The sequence below is a fragment of the Chiloscyllium plagiosum genome, chromosome 9 (assembly GCF_004010195.1).
Source record: "Chiloscyllium plagiosum isolate BGI_BamShark_2017 chromosome 9, ASM401019v2, whole genome shotgun sequence".
Taxonomy (NCBI): Eukaryota; Metazoa; Chordata; class Chondrichthyes; order Orectolobiformes; family Hemiscylliidae; genus Chiloscyllium; species Chiloscyllium plagiosum.
Genome location: NC_057718.1, coordinates 83,047,561 through 83,064,475, shown reverse-complemented (window position 1 = coordinate 83,064,475; position 16,915 = coordinate 83,047,561). Strand labels below are relative to the sequence as shown.

The window sequence follows — 16,915 nt, the reverse complement described above, 5'->3', positions numbered from 1 at the left end:
GTGCCCTCGGTGTGCCACAGGGAGGTCCTCCCCCTCCTGGGGATAGCGCCTCTTCCCAGAGGAAACTGTGGTTGTGGCAGGCACCCGCCCTGGAGATCCTGGGGCCTGAGGCCCCTCACTCCAGTTTCTCCATGAAGATGATTGGCTGGGGTAAGGCATGGGGCATGGCGAGGGCAGCAAAAGCCAGTTGTGTCACTTCCTGCTGTGCCCCTGGGTGATCAGGTGATGGTGGGCGGGGCTGGATGGAGGGCAGCAGCAGACACCCCGAGGTCATTTGGGTCAGAACTGGGGCAGGGTTCGGGCTCAGGGATTCCAGGGCCAGGTGTCACAGGTTGACGGTCAGGCATAGATGCCCCAGGGGTTGAGAACTGGGGTGGGGTTTTGGTGTGGAATCAGGGGTCAGGGTTCACACGCTGGGATGATGTTGGTGTGGCCGCAGGGGCATTATTGTGCCAGGGTGGGGTAGGTCAAGGGTCGAATTCTGAGGGAGTGGGGGAATGGGGCTACATCCACGGGGGTGGGCTCATTGTGATGTGTCTTCCCCCGTCCGCTCCATCTGACCAGATGCTCACCTCCCTCCCCACCAGAAGCCAAGGCACTAGCAGCCCCGAGCTTTGACCCCCTTGACGGGGTCTCTGTTGTTGTCTTAGGGTTAGGGGGAGCGGGTGCGGCAGTGCCACCCGTGACTGCTGGTGTAGGCTGGGCAGCCTTCTGGGGTGGGACAGTTCTTTCTAATGTGTCCCACCTCGTGGCTCAAATGGTACTGCACCCTGCTCAGAAGACGCGATAGGCGCGCCCTCATGGAGGAAGGTAAAGGAGCCCTTGGTGACCTCCTTCCAGGCCAGGCAAATGAACACCTGGCGCTGAAGGTGTACAAGTGTTTGAGGGCAGGGTCCTTCAGACCGAGCTGAAGCAGTCGGCCCCCTGACCGGATTTCCCCCAGAGTTTGGAGATGGGGGAGGAGGAGCCTTCTGGCAATAAACTGCGGGATGTTGGAGATCAAGAACTTCTAGGCCGTGACCTCCAATTGGTTGACAGGAAGGTCTGTCCCGCCGACAGTGAGGCTCTTCTCCATGACCAGGTGGACTGCCTGCTTGGTCTTTAGGAAGAAAACGGTCTTCCTGTACATTCTGGCCGCAGCGACGATGGCCAGTGAGCCAACCACACTAGCCATGGCCTTACTGCGGGCCTGGATAGTTATGTTGGGATGGGGATAGGTCTTTACCCCCATGCATTTGGTTAGATGCCTGAAGTGGGTTGGGGTTGGAGCAGCTGTGTCTAAGACAGCAGCTACCCCGGCATAAGTGTGGCTAGGGCCTGCCACTTTTGGGCTAGCCAAGGTGTACTGTTGGGTGGTCCCAGGTGGTCTTCCTCTGTGTGGGCCTCAGGTGACATTGGTGATCACAACACTGGAAGGTCTGGGCAGTAGTAGCAACAGTCTTCAGTATTGGTGGGGCCTAAGGCAAAGCAGAAAGGGTATGCCCAGGCAGCAGCAGCAGCAGCAACAGTCCCAGGTGTGGTTGGGGCCCAAGGCAGCAGTAGTGAGGGCAGGCCCAGGCAGCAGCAGGAGAGGCAGGCAGGCCCTGGAAGTACGAGAGACAAGCAGGCCCAGGCAGCAGGAGAGGAAGCAGGTCCAGGCAGCAGGAGATTAGACAGGCCCAGGCAGCAGTAAGAGAGTGGGCAGGCCGAGGCAGCCCACTCTCTTACTGCCAACATATTTCATTTCTCAGAGTCTGTTATTTTGCAAGATTTATTCACGTTGCATTATGCCTGCATGTATTACAAAACAACTTGAAAATTAGTGTTTAAATCAATTGAATTGTAACAAGTTATTCTTGTGCTTTTATTCTCAAAAATATCACATCATCAATTTGGATATTGCAATCTTCCTCCAAATATTTGCTAAGGTATTTTACTGCCCCTCAAAATAAGCATTTGGCATATATTTTGTTTTGTTTTCTCCTCAATTTGGTTGATTGCACAAAGCCAGTTCCTGCCAGACTCAAAGTATAAATACCATAGAGTTTCATACAAATCCAAAAGGGGAAGTTTCAGATCACTGACTCAGCTGATGTCATCTTAACTGGCTGAACACAACAGTATGTATTGGGCTGTATCCACAGTTAAACATTTTGCTTCTGCTAAGCCATACATTAAGTCTGTGTGGAAAGAAATATTAAATGCTGTATTTTTCATGTTAGATTAAACAACTGAACTGTTGACCTAATTGAAATAACCTTTAAAGGACGTAATTTCATAAACAAGGCTGAAATCTTAATTAACCTTTGATTTTTGAAGTGATTCTGTTTGATGTGTTACCAACTCAATTAGCTTCATAACAAACCATTAATTGAATTACACAATTACTGTGGAATTGCTACATTTATATGTCTCATATTGCCTACACTGAATATTCTTTGATTTTGTCAGCCTTCCTGTTTCGTAAGATGATGAATTGGACCTTGGGTGGGTCCACTTTGTGTTGAGCTGGTATGACTCAGGAGCCCGACTCTGGAATGGCACTCTTCCACATGTTTTGTTCACTTATAGGATGTGGGCATCACTGGCTCTGCCAGCATTTATTAGGCGAAAGTGAGGATTGTAGATGCTGAAGATTAGAGTCGAGCGTGTGGTGCTGGAAAAGCACAGCAAGTCAAGCAGCAACCGAGGAGCAGGAGAGTCAACGTTTCAGGCAAAAGCCCTTCATCACGAATGAGGAATGAGCTAATGCCTGATAAAAGGGCTTTTGCCCGAGACATCAATTCTCCTGCTCCTCGGATGCTGCCTGACCTGCTGTGCTTTACCAGCAACTCACTCTCGACTGCCAGCCTGTATTCCTGATGAAGGGCTTTTGCCCGAAACGTTGATTTTCCTGCTCCTTGGATGTTGTCTGAACTGCTGTGCTTTTCCAGCACCACTCTAATCTAGAATCTGGTTTCCAGCATCTGCAGTCATTGTTTTTGCCAGCATTTATTGCCCATCCTTAGTTGTCTTTGAATAAATGGTGGTGAACTGCATCCTTGAATAGTTAGATGTCTATGTACCAGAGGTAGACCCACAATGCCAATACTGGAGGGAGTTTCAATATTTTGACTCAATGCTACAGAGGAAGACAGTGGACTGAGAAGCTGCACAGTTCTCTGATCTCTGTTCTCTCTGGATGCTTTAGTTGGCCAGCTGGATTTCTTATTTCCATTTGCCCCTTCCAATATTCTTCCCAACAGTTAGCCTCCAGAGGTCACAGGCAGAAGTGACTGAATTATCCATGTCAATATCCACCACCTTTGTACCTGACATGTGGATATCCTTGAAGTGAAAGTGTGGATACTCATGATGTTGTGAATCCAGAGGCCAGTTCACTGCAGAGAAGGTCTTTCAATGTGTAGCAGTTGTTCATTCCATAAGCGTGGTAAGCTAGCACAGACATTGTGCCTTAGAAATGAGTGTATGGAATTAATCTCAGATTAATCAAATAGATCTAAGTTGGTGATCATGTCCTGCCATGGAATGCTGAGATATGTCTGGATTACTGATGGTAACAGTCTTTTCTGCAGCTGAACATATGTACTCCAGTTATCAGCAGTGTAAAGGAGTGTGCTGTACTTGCAGGTCCTGGTAGATTTGCAGTTAGATTTCACAGGTTGCTCTCTTTCATAGAATCATACAGCACAGAAACAACTGTGGCCCAACTCGTCCATATCAACCAGCTGAGCTGAACTAGTCCCATTTACCTGCATTTGGCCCACATCCCTCTAAACCTTTCCTATCCAAGTACCTGTGCGAATGTCCTTTAAATATTGTATATGTATCCACCTCTACCACTTCCTCTGGCAGCTCATTCCATTTACTTTCTATTACGTTTAAATATCTCATATTCCCTCCGCTGAATACAGAGGAACCTCGATTATCCAGATATCTAATTATCCGGCAAGATCACAAGACTCTGATGCTCGGCTAAACTGTTACCCAGTATTCAATTATCCGGAATTCGATTAACTGATCGAAATACTGCTCGCCCATAATCAAGGTTCCTCAGTATCCCATTTACTGATTTTGTCAGCCTTCCTGTTTCATGTGGCACCTTGGGTGGGTCCACTTTGTGTTGAGCCGGTATGACTCAGGAGCCCGACTCTGGAATGACGATCTCTTCCACATTTTTTAATTCCCTCATATGATGTGGGCATCACTGGCTCTGCCAAGATTTGTTGCCCATCCCTAGTTGTCTTTGATTAATGGTGGCTCTCTGCCCTCTTGAACCACCGCAGTCCACGTGCCATAGGTAGATCTACAATGCCAGTACTGGAGGAAGTTTCAATATTTTGACCCAACGCTACAGAGATGCACCACCCTCTGCAGGAAAAAGTTGCCCCTCAGCTCCCTTTTAAATCTTTCCCCTCTCACCTTAAACCTATGCCCTCTAGTTTTCTCTATAAAATGAAAGTGCATGGAGTTGAGGGTAGCGCAACATGGATAGAGAACTGATTGACAGATAGAAAAAATAGAGTAGGAATAAATGGATCATTTTCTGAGTTGCGGACAGTGACCAGTCGGGTACCAATGGGATCAATGCCTAGTCCCCCAGCTATTAACAAATATATATTAATGATTAAGATGAGGCAATTATATGTAATCCCTCCAGGTTTGTAGATGGCACAAAGCTGGGTGGAAGTGTGATCTGTGGAGAATGCAGAGATGCTTCAGATTGATTTGGACAAGTTAAGTAAGTGGGCAAATGCATGGAGCTGAAGTAAAATATAAGGTTATCTCCTTCTGGTAACAAAAATAAGAAGGCACATTGAACAGTAAAACACGAGGGTAAAGGGGAAGGCTCAAGAAGACCAGAGTGTCTTTGTACACCAGTTACTAAAAGTATGTATTTAGGTTCAGTAGGTGGGGAAGGCAGCAAGTGGTATGTTGCCTTCATAGTAGCAGGACTCGATTACAGGAATAGAGATCTCCTGCTGCAGGTTTCCAGGGCCTTCGTCTAACCACGTCTGGAGTATTGGTGTGCAATGTTGCTCTACTTACCTGAGGAAGTATGTTCTGGCTTTGGAGGAAGTGTCATAAAGGTTTAGCAAACAGATTCCTGGGGTGGCAGGACTGATGTATGGAGACAGACTGAATCAGAATGGACTATATTCACTGGAGTTCAGAAGAAGTGGTGCTGGGGGCAGAGATCTCATAGGAGTAAACAAGGTAAATGCGAATGATGATCCCAATAACCAGGAAGTCTAGAGCATGGAGTCATCATCCAAGGATATCGGGTAGGCCATGTAGGACTGAGATGAAGAGAAATTTCTTCACTCAGAGAGTCATGGGCATGTAGAACTATCTGCCACAGTAAACAGTTGAGATCAAAACACTGAATGTCTTCAGTGGGAGGTCTTTTGGGACTAAAGGAATCAAACTGTGTGGTGAGAAAGGCAGGAAGAGAGCACCAAGTTGGATTATCAGCCGAGATCAGATTGAATAGTGAAGGAGCGTTAAGGATTGAAATGACTACTCCTGGCCCTATTTTCTATGTTTCGGTTGTCTAAGTAAAAGAGTAAAAAGACAATCCAAAGTAAGAATTATTAATTGTGGGAGAGCCAATTTCAATTAGGTAACAACGATCTGGACCAGATAAATTGGAATCAAGGGTGGGAAGTAAAATGGTGACTGAACAGTAGATTGTCTTTAAAGTAGGCGATAGATCAGGCACAGTCAAGATCTGTACACGGAGGGGAAAGATCAGGAAAACAACTCCAAGGATCCCTTGATGACAAAAAGGATATAGAGCAATGTGAAAAAAAGTCTGCTACAGCAGATGACAAGTTGACAACAGAATAATACGTAAGAGAGTAGGCTGAATATAGAGGGGAAATGAAAAAGCAAAAGCCAAGCCAAGTCAAAGCATATCCCACCTCTTTACTTTAGATGTCACTTTGACTGCTACATTTTAAAATGGGCATTGAAGAAATGGCTCCAACTGCTAAGAGTCAGTTCACCTTTACTTGTGCAATACAGTCTATCTCAAGCTTCTGGAAAGTTCCAAATTGAATCATACTGGGCAGGGGACTTTTCCTGGGATAAAGATAGCAAAGCTGAGTGTTATGTGTGGAGTTTACGCTGGCCATTAATCAAAGATTTATCAAAACATAAAATTAATAGACTCTTAGAGCTCAATTTTCCAATACTTTGGCTGTATTATTTTCATCAAGTTTTATTGGTTTTCTACCAGCGAGGCCTAACGAGGTTTCTTGCACAATAATCCCAAACTCATCTCTAACTATCACACCCTTATCACTCCTCTTAGAAATAAAACAGTACAGCACAGAACAGGCCCTTCAGCCCACGATGTTGTGCCAACCATTGATCCTCATGTATGCACCCTCAAATTTCTGTGACCATATGCATGTCCAGCAGTCTCTTAAATGTCCCTCTTGTCCGATGCTAGCCCAATTCTCCTACTCATTGTAGTCAGAAGTGTTCACTCTGCTGGGATATGCAGGCATCTGGTATCTGCATTGTATTTAAAAGGCTAATGCACAATGGCCAAGCACTGATAGCAGAGAAAGGCCCATATAGTGGCATAAATTTACCCTGGATTTGGCAGTCCAGGGGAAATTGGTGCTCAGTTTTGCTGACAGGGAATGAGGTTCAGATGGATGGGGTAATGTAGAGGAAGGACTTCCACTTCCCTCAGGGACAAAGTTAGCCATGACACTAGACCCTGGCAGCCTCCCTCATTCTCACCTACCCAACATCCTGCACTCTGATCCTGCATGTCTCCTGCTGACCGACTCAGGACAACTCACTACCTTTCCCCCACCTATCCCAGCATTAACATCAGTGGCACCCCCTTTCATCTCACTCAATCCCTCTATTTCTCTTATTATATAAAAAATGTATAACAGCTAAAAGAACTAGGCTGCTGGTAGAAATTCATCTCCTCACCACAGCAAGTGAATGCTGGAATCTTATCGTGGAGATGCTAAAAGTTCTACGTCCAATAACCGAGTACAAAATATTGTTTACTGTTATAAACTATTAGTTACTCCCATCACCCTCTATGATTTTAATCTGAGTTGTGATGTTCTGTTTAGTTTCCTGCAGGCACCGGTGGTTGCTGTGGTCAAGAGAGTCACCCTGCAAAACATGCCACCCTCTCCCCTTCAGAGGACGAAAGCCCAAATGATTTAGCTGAAGCATTGGCAAGGCTGCCTGCAGAACTCCCCATCAGCTCAGATACTTGTACCTGTATTTTACTGAGATCAGAGTTAGTAGTACCTGCAGATGAGTATGCCCCTGCCATGTCTACACAGCAGGCAGTGAAAGAAACATCTCAGATTGCTGACACTTGGAGGGCTGCTGGAGCCCAAGCACCTGCTCAGTTCCAGGCAGGGGAGGATCCTGTGATGTAAACAATTTTACAGATAGACAGGTGGATACAGGATCAGTAGGTAGGTTTTTTTTGGGAACACTGAGCAATCTAACTCGAAGGCTGAAGCTATGCAGCTAGGACCCTGCTACCTCTGGTATGCAAGCGTCTGACTGTCTCCACAGCAAACTTGACAGCTTGCATTCTGTGCATTCAATAGACCAACCGACCTGTACTGTATCATTCTAACATTGGCACTTAACACCAGCAGCAAGGTGGAGGAGGGAATAAGGGACTCTGATCTCAACACCAGACTCTCCTTCCCCCAAAAGGAGGAAGGCAGTGCCTGTAGGCATCTAACTGGAGAAGGAACCAGAGACATGTATGGTTCTTCTCTGGACTCTCTAGATGTGCCTGGCACTCTCAGGTACAGCTGAGGAAGGTATACCTGCAGAGGATATTTGGGCCCTCGAGCCTTAAATGCTCCTGGAGTTACTCAACCAAACCTGTAAAGCCAACAGGTTCCATTGTAGGGCAGACAACTCCACCTCAACAGTGGAACCCAGATCGAGGCATACAGATGACACAGGTGAGGCAGTAAGTTTTTATGTTTGTAAATATGAACACTTTATGCCATCAGCCGTATGATAATCTGTCTAACTGCGATAACAGCATTGTAACAAGTTCATTCATGCTTTGTACTATGTGATGTTCCATTCGCCAAGGTATAAAGTGAGCTGTCCCTGCTGGCTAGGGGATTGCTACTATGGCATCTAGGCTTCATCTTTCCAAACAAACAAACATAACTGTTGCATTAGTGGAATTAAGTAATACCTGTATGGTATGGTAAAGAATACATAAGGCTAAGGTTTGGACTGCATCCAGTTGGGCAAAGATTCACAAAGTGTGTACGATTTGTATATTTCAGCTTCAGTGTATGTGTGTCTGCAAAATAGTATTGTCTTTTAAAATGCTTCACATTGATCAAAATTGAAGCCCCTCCCTTTCAGAATGAAGCCCTCACCCACCCACCCAGGTGTAATCACAGCTATTTTCCTCTCCATTGCACATTTGTTATTTACAGCACAATGAAAAGGTAACAGCAGTCACTCCTTGAAGAGTGAATTTCAAACTCAGTTTCTTAAGGCTTGGAGAATCCCCAAATGTGCATATGCCCTTCATGGTTTTATTCCCTGTTAAATCTATGTACTTAGCACTTACCCCAAATTCCCCCAATTCATCTAAGTTTTCAGCAGCCCACTTTATTCCCTAGCCCTCAAGCATTTCAAGGAAACATGCCAGATCTAGTAGTGAGAGTGGAAAAGTCTGGTGCTGGAAAAGCACAGTGGGTCAGCAGCATCCAAGGAGCTGGTGAGTCAACGTTTCAGGCATAAGCTTATGCAGGATATATTTTGCAGGATATGCTGTAGCAGGATACTTTTAGCTGATTCTAATGTTCATGTTATCTCGTATATTATAAGGCATTGGATGCAGATATTGTGAAATTGAAGAATCCAATTAATATTTATTACAGCTAAATATTATATAGAAATATTTTAAGCAGGTTCTTAGGTTGGAGGGATGTGGGCTGTGGTCAACTGTGTGTCAGAATTAAGTGACAAATATAGTGAGGCTCATCTCACTGTTAAGATCATCAAAAAATGGCAGTTGACTGTGTGAAAAATGGGGTATGATTAGCCTTCCCTGATAATTCTGATGTATGAGGAAATGGAAATACTGCTTCATATCTCTGAAGGAGCTCTGCTCAGAAAAACTTCCTGTCAGAAATATCCTGCTCTTTAGTTGTGTATAATAGAAAGAGCAGAGTGCCTGTCTAATGAATTTGCCACACCAGGGAAAATCCAGCTCTAGGTGGCATATATGGATCAGTTTCTGAATATTTTGTGAAGATTGGATTGTGACCTTCGTCAAGGCCTTTTTTCTATTCATCCATGGTTTTGGGGGTGACCCTGGCTGGGCCAGCATATATTGCCCATCTTTAATTGTCCAGAGGGCAATTAAGAGTTGACTACCTTGCTGTTGGTCTGGAGTTACAGGTAGGCCAGACAGAATAAGGATGGTAGAATTCCTACCCTATATGTTTATGATGGATAGGGAAATATATTAAAGATATTAAGTTAGTTTTGACTTCAGAAGTTAAGGTTTAAAGTCTCAATTCAGAAGAATCTGTGTTTTTCAATTCAGACAAGACCATTTAAGCCCCACAGCAAGAAAACCTGGTTTCTCAGTTTAGTTCGGGGGAATTACTTTTCTAGTCTGTGCAACTTCCAAGCTGGGAGAGCTTTGATAGAAATTTTAAAGTCCTTAGACCTAAAAATACTTAAGCCCATCAGAATTGTAAGAGTTTCATGGACTTGGAAAGAAAACATAAACTACATCCACAATCCATTAAAAATAGACTGGGAGAGTATGTTATGTAATGATTTAAAACGTGAGATGGGAATGATATTTCTCTGGGAGTGACTCTGTAATCCCAGAGTCAAACAACCACAACTAGAGATATCAAACTCGAACAACAAATTGGAGGAGATAAGCTGTTAATGACTCCATGTGATCCAGATTTGTGTCATCAGAATATGGTCAAGATGAAGCAATTACCTGCCTAAGCATCGAGGATATTAGGAAGAGAGAACCTGTTCTTATCAGAGAGATACTCCAAGTAAGATGGTACTTCTTTCGAAGAATGACTGTCTTCCATGATGGACATTTATCAGGTTGAATGTTCTCCAGATGATGTTATGGAACATATAACTACCTGAGCTAGCAGGAAGGTGCTGCTCTACAAAAGAACTTCAAGCAATGAAAGGTCATCAGATAAAGTAATGGACCGATGATAAAGCCTACGAGGAACAAGATCCTCCATGACGAATATCCAAAAGTCAAACAACACTCAAATGGAGAAGTTATCCCCAGAATAGAATTACGGTTAACAGTCCTCAAGTGAACTGAGCTGAGGAAGAATTTCTTTAGCCAGAGGATGGTGTATCAGTGGAACTCATTGCTGCAGAGGGCTGTGGAGGCCAAGTCATTAGTGTCTTAAGCCAGTGAGAGATAGGTTCTTGATTATTAAGGGTAATGGGGAGAAAGCAGGAAAATGTGGTTGAGAAACATTTGAGTCATGATTGAGTGGTAGAGCAGACCATTATGGGCAGAATGGCATAATTCTGCTCCAAACTCTAATGGTCATGTGGTCTAAATTAAAGACCAAACAGTCTTTTCCAGCAGCATACTTTTTGACTGTGACTCTCCAGCATCTGCAGTCCTCACTTTCTCCTCCACTACTGATAATTAGACAGCCCTAATGCACTGTATAGCCAAGAGAGGATTAGGGACAATGAATTACCTTAACCACCCCATTGGCAGAGATGGCAGAGACCACAAAATCTCAGCAGTGGCAATCAAGACAAATATCACTACCTCATTGCATTTTAGCCACTTCTGCATCCCTGATTTTAATCACTCCACTGTCAACAGCTAGCATTGAGCTATTGAGGTCCAACGTTTTAGAATTCCCTCCCTACACCTATCTGACTCTCCATTTAATTTTCTTCCATTTAATTTACTAAAAGTAATTTCTTTGATTAAGTTTGTGGTCATCTGATCTAATATACCTAACATGTCTTAATACTACATTTTAGTTTAAATCGACCTGTCAAATCTCTTTGACATTTTGATACATTGAAGGAAATAGGTTAATTTTAGTCAAGCTCGGCTCTGTCCTTAACTGCGGAGTTACTGTTGCCACAGTTAGTGATTCCTTTGTGACTTTTATTAATTCGAGTACCTTCAAGCCTCTTTATTCTCACCCGTAATTTTTCAGTCTGGAGTCCTGTCTACTCACCACTTCAGCATAACCATCCATGCACTGTAGATTTTACCAAACATTGATCATTTTTTTATGAAAACATCCCTGAACTCTCCCATTTTTCACGTACTCCAATAACTGCATCGTCACATTGTTCTCTCTTGGCCATATTTGTTAGTCAAGATCTGGAAACCTGACAGTTATCTGGATGACTTCATTAACCAAGTTAGTGAGGTCCCTATATTTACTGAAGGTTTACCTAGACGATTGTGTCTAGTCCATGATTGGACCATCTCCTCTTGCACCCCCTGCAAACCTTTAGCCCAATAGCATCAAAGGACACAGAGTCACCATATTGGTGAATTGGTCCATTTCTCTGCACCCATCACGATTTTCCTATTACTGGTGAATTGCTGTTCTTTAGACAGTCTCATTACATGAAATAGGGGGATAATGTCCAATTATCAATTCAATATGACTGCAAGGGACCCATTCCATAGGCCAGCGCAACCCTAATTTTATTTTGTTATTCTGCAAACTAGTGTACATTCTTAATTCTTCCGAGAAATGGCAGTCCTGTCACATGTTTTAAATACTACAGGTACTTCAGCAGAGCTCCTCGACAGGGGAGACTTGACCTTCTGTCTGATTGCCACTTCACCATAAGATCCTATTCAGCAAAAATATATTTACTGTACTGAACCTGGTTATGGAGTGATACTATAGTTGATTGCTTCAGTACCAAACATAGTGAAGCAATCCAACATCTGAAAAGATGGTCAACAACATTCTCACAAACTCCTGTCAGTCAATTATTGTGTTCTTGTATACCATACGCACTGTTCCACTGAATTTTGGGCAGAATGTTGGGCATGTCCAATCTTGGTTGTCACCATTATGAAATCTGTTGTGGTTCTGTTCGCCGAGCTGGGAATTTGTGTTTCAGACGTTTCGTCCCCTGTCTAGGTGACATCCTCAGTGCTTGGGAGCCTCCTGTGAAGCGCTTCTGTGATGTTTCCTCTGGCATTTATAGTGGTTTGTCTCTGCCGCTTCCGGTTGTCAGTTCCAGCTGTCTGCTGCAGTGGCCGGTATATTGGGTTCAGGTCGATGTGTTTGTTGATAGAATCTGTGGATGAGTGCCATTCCTCTAGGAGTTCCCTGGCTGTTCTCTGTTTGGCTTGTCCTATAATGGCAGTGTTTCATCAACCGCAATTTCATCAACAGATGCCTAAGGGGAAGACAATGGAATGAGGACATGCCACAACCCAAAGGACTAGCCACGTTACCATACATCAAGAACATTTCTGAACTGACAGCCAGACTACTACGACCACTAGGATTCATAACAGCACACAAACCAACAGCCACTCTCAGACAACAATTCACCAGGACAAAGGACCCATTACCCAGCATGAGCAAAATCAATGTAGTGTACAAAATCCCATGCAAGGACTGCACAAAACAATACATAGGACAAACAGGAAGACAGCTAACGATCCGTATCCGGGGGGGATCCAAGATGGCGGTGACCCAACAAGTCTGAGTCTACAGTGCTCCTCCCAAGACTTGGGCAAAGTAGGTCACCCACCCCCACCACACTCACCAAATCATTTAAAATAGCTGTTTAATTTAATTAGTTGCTTAGTATTAAATTTAAACAATCTAATTTTTAGTAAAAATGACTAAAGGGAAGGGAGCCCACAGCTCTCAGCAAGCAGGAACCCCTCCCCCACCCTCTCCAGCTGCAGCAGAGGTGTCCACAGCCGCCCAGGGGGACTTACCTACAGTGGCAAGCCTTGTGGAAATCATCTCCAAACTGGATGGGAAGATCGCGCTTTTATTGAAGAATCCCGAAACCGAATGGACTCACTCTCGGCCGTGCTGCAAAACCACGACCGAGACTTTAAGAAATCGAGCACCGAGTCGGAGGGGTGGAGCTAAAGGCCGACCTCCGAAACTACAGCGCAATCGGCTGTGGATCAGGTCCGGACTCTCGAACAGTGAGTCTGGACCTTAGAGAATCACATTGATGACCTTGATAATCGAGGTCGTCGAAAAAATATTCGTTTGCTGGGCCTTCCTGAGCAGGAAGAGGAAGGCCAGCTTACAGTGTTTCTCGAACAGTGGCTGCCACAGCTTTTAAATCTGGAGGCCGGATTAGGCCAGGTAATGGTAGAATGGGCCTACCGGGTTGCAATACGCGGGCCCGGCTCGAACCAACATCCCCGCCTGGTCCTGTTCTAGCTGCAGAGCCATAAGGAGAGGCAGATACTCCTAGAAGCTTCTAGAAATCTTGGAAAAGATTCCCAAGCCATGATAAATAAAGGATCCAAGCATATGTTATTCCAGGACTTTTCCCCAACTCTGGTCCGAAAGAGGAAGGCATTCGATGAGGCAAAGAAGTGTTTAAGGGACTTAAAAATTCAGTACTCCTTACACTACCCAGCGACGCTACGCTTTAACCATGAAGGATCCGTGTATAACTTCGGATCGTCGGAAAAGGCTAAGGAATTTTTGGACTCTCTTAGATAAATTGTAAGAGATAATGGATGTTGGTTTGCCTTCCCCCCCACTCTATTATCTTGGTGGGTGGGGAGAGGGATTTATTTATTTGTTCTCTATTTAACGATTTTCTCCCCCCCCTTGGTTTTAAAAAAATTATTCTACACATATATATATAAGCCGGGTGGTTTAGTTAATGTTGGTGGGGGGAGGTGGTTACCTTATTCTATTTTACCTCTGTCTCTAGGAACGGGGTTGTTTTCCCTTGTTATCTTGTATTATTATATTTAATTATTATTTGCTGAGGTTGTAATTTTATAGTTATATATGTTTATACATGGTATTAACATTACCAAATATTTCCAGGTGTTAGTTTTTTGGGGGGTGGGGGGGGTAGGGTGCTCACTGTTTATTATACTGTTGTGAGTGTATTAGAGAATCTTTATTTTTGTGAATTTTATATGCTCTATGCTCGGGATGTTCTGGATAGGGTTCCCCCTCCCGATGGGTCTCGGATTGGCCCAGAGGATTATGGTTGATCAGTCGGTTGGGTGGTGCACCTGGAATGTCAAGGGGAGTAATTCGCCACTTAAAAGGAAGAAAATATTATCAAATCTCAAGAAAGAAAGAGTTGATATAGCTCTCCTACAGGAGACACACCTGTTGGATAAAGAACACTTGAAATTATGACAGGGTGGATTTGATCAGGCCTTTTTTTCTTCTTTTAGCTCAAAAAGTAGGGGAGTTGTTATTCTTATTCGGAAGAATTTCCCTTTCAAAATTCTAAATCAGATAAAAGATATATCTGGATGATATATTCTGATTAAAGCCCTCATAAATGGAGAGGAATATGGGATTTTAAATTTGTACTGCCCCCCGGCACACCCCTTTAAATTTATAACGGAAGCCTTCTCAAAATTGATGGCTCTTGGTGCCCGTCATATAATTATAGGGGGAGACTTTATTTGTATTATGGATCCAGAAATAGATAGGATTCCCAAGAGTACTGCAGGAGTATCTCCCAGATCTAGACAATTGGTGGATCTGAATAAAGAATTAGGATTAGTAGATGTATGGAGATGCCTTCATCTACAGGGCAGAGATTTTTCTTTTTACTCCAATCCACATAAATATCATACCAGAATTGATTTTTTTTTGCCCCCTCGTTTTTTTAAAATTCCATATTATTCTGTAAAATAGGCAGTATAGCAATTTCCGACCACTCTGCTGTATATATGGAAATCAAGGCGAGGAACAATGAGACATCCCCCCGGCATTGGCGTATGGACCCCTTCCTGATGAAGGATAGTAAATTTGTAAAGTACTTCTCTCAAGAATTTAAAACTTTTTTAGAAATTAATTTAGGTACGGCTAGCAACCCATCAATGATGTGGGAGACCATCAAAGCTTACACGCGAGGCTTGATCATCTCCTACTCAGCGACCCAGAAAAGATTAAAGGGAGAACAACAGCTTAAAAGCAGCTGAAACAGCATACACTGATAGACCTTCTATTATTAAATTGCAAAGGATTACGGCCCTTAGGACAGCTCTAAACAGCACACTTACTCAAACGGCTAAGAGGGAAATATTATTTGCAAAACAAAAGTTATATGAATTTGGCGACAAACTGGGTAGATACTTAGCATTTCTTACAAAGAAAAAAAAGGCCCCTCAAACAATCACATCTATCAAGGAAAGTATGGGTATTTTGACTCATGATCATAAAAGGTTTAATGCAATCTTTAGAAAGTTTTATTCTGATTTATATAAATCGCAGGATTGTGAAGCCAGGACGAGGAGGATGCAATCATTTTTTTAAAACTTGACCTTTCCGGGCCTAACTCCAGAACACGTATCGGTCTTAAATGCTCCCTAACAGTCCAAGAAATACTTGACGCAATCAGGCAACTTTAGAGTGGTAAGGCACCTGGCCCAGATGGTTTTCAAGCTGAATTCTATAAAGAATTTACAGAAATATTGGCTGGTCCACTTATGGACATGTATAACTATGCATATAGTCAGGGCTGTCTCCCGCCTTCGCTGAAAGAGGCAAATATCTCTCTTATCCTTAAAAAAGGAAAGGATCCAGAAGATTGTATATCATATCGACCAATATCCTTGCTAAATATAGATTTTAAAATCCTTTCTAAAACGTTAGCATTGAGACTAGAAAGGGTACTGCCACATATTATAAAGGAGGATCAGACGGGGTTTATTAAGGGCCGTAGATCATCCAATAATGTTAGAAGGGCTCTGAATATGATTCAAGCTTGTCATCAGTGAAAGATACCAGGAGTAGTGGTTTCATTAGACGCGGAAAAGGCATTTGATAGTGTTGGATGGTCATATTTGTTTTACACATTGGAAAGGTTTGGCGTTGGTCAGGTGTTTACCAAATGGGTCTCAACATTGTGTAGTGATCCCAAAGCAGTTGTGGTTACCATTGGATTAGGTTCGGATAGCTTCAGTGTGGGTAGGTGCTGCCGTCAGGGATGTCCCCTCTCGCCATTGTTATTTACGCTAATAATTGAACCACTAGCAGAAGCTATACGAGCTGATCCTAATATAACGGCCCCGAGGATTGGTACAGGTAAACATAAAATTACCCTTTATGCAGATGATGTTCTTCTATTCCTCAGTAATCCTCTGATGTCCGTACCTCGCCTAATCCAAGTTATTAATACATTTAGCGCATTCTCAGGCTATAAAATTAATTCCTCAAAATCAGAGGCTTTGCCAATGGGTGGCCTTGCTATGATACCCCACTTAGTGGATGGATCCCACTTTCCCTTTCGTTGGGGCCTGGAGGGTTTCTTATATTTAGGCATTTTTATTACCCCAGTATTTGGTCAGTTGTATAAGGCTAACTTTGTGCATTTACTGGAAAGGATAAGGCAGGACCTCCAGCGATGGGGAGATCTTCCAATTTCCTGGTTGGGTACTAATAGCACTAATTAAAATGAATGTCCTGCCCCGTCTCCTATACTCTATGAGAATGCTTCCAGTGATGCTACTGAGGCTGGCACTACGTAAATTATATGGCTGGCTGGGTTCCTTTATCTGGAATCATAGACGGCCCCTCATTAAGCTGAAGAAGCTACAGCTTCCACAGGCAAGGGGAGGATTGGATTTCCCAGATTTTAGGAAATACCAGTTAAGTTCCCTATTAGGTTACATAGCTGATTGGGTCTTGTCTGATCCACAATCAATCTGGTTGGACATCGA

At 43.6% G+C, this 16,915-nt stretch overlaps 1 protein-coding gene across 2 annotated transcripts in view; it reads left to right on the top strand.

Moving 5' to 3' along the window:
- The window catches only part of LOC122552993, a 69,293-nt gene that overhangs the window by 12,291 nt on the left and 40,087 nt on the right, over positions 1-16,915 (top strand). The window contains exons 1-2 of one of the 2 annotated variants that reach the window (XM_043696350.1): positions 2,049-2,099; positions 7,086-7,949. In XM_043696350.1, coding sequence (XP_043552285.1) covers positions 7,941-7,949 — 9 coding nt within the window. In that variant the 5' untranslated portion in view covers positions 2,049-2,099; positions 7,086-7,940. Of the gene's footprint in view, positions 1-2,048; positions 2,100-7,085; positions 7,950-16,915 lie in introns of those variants that run through there. The other variant, XM_043696349.1, reaches the window with a different exon arrangement.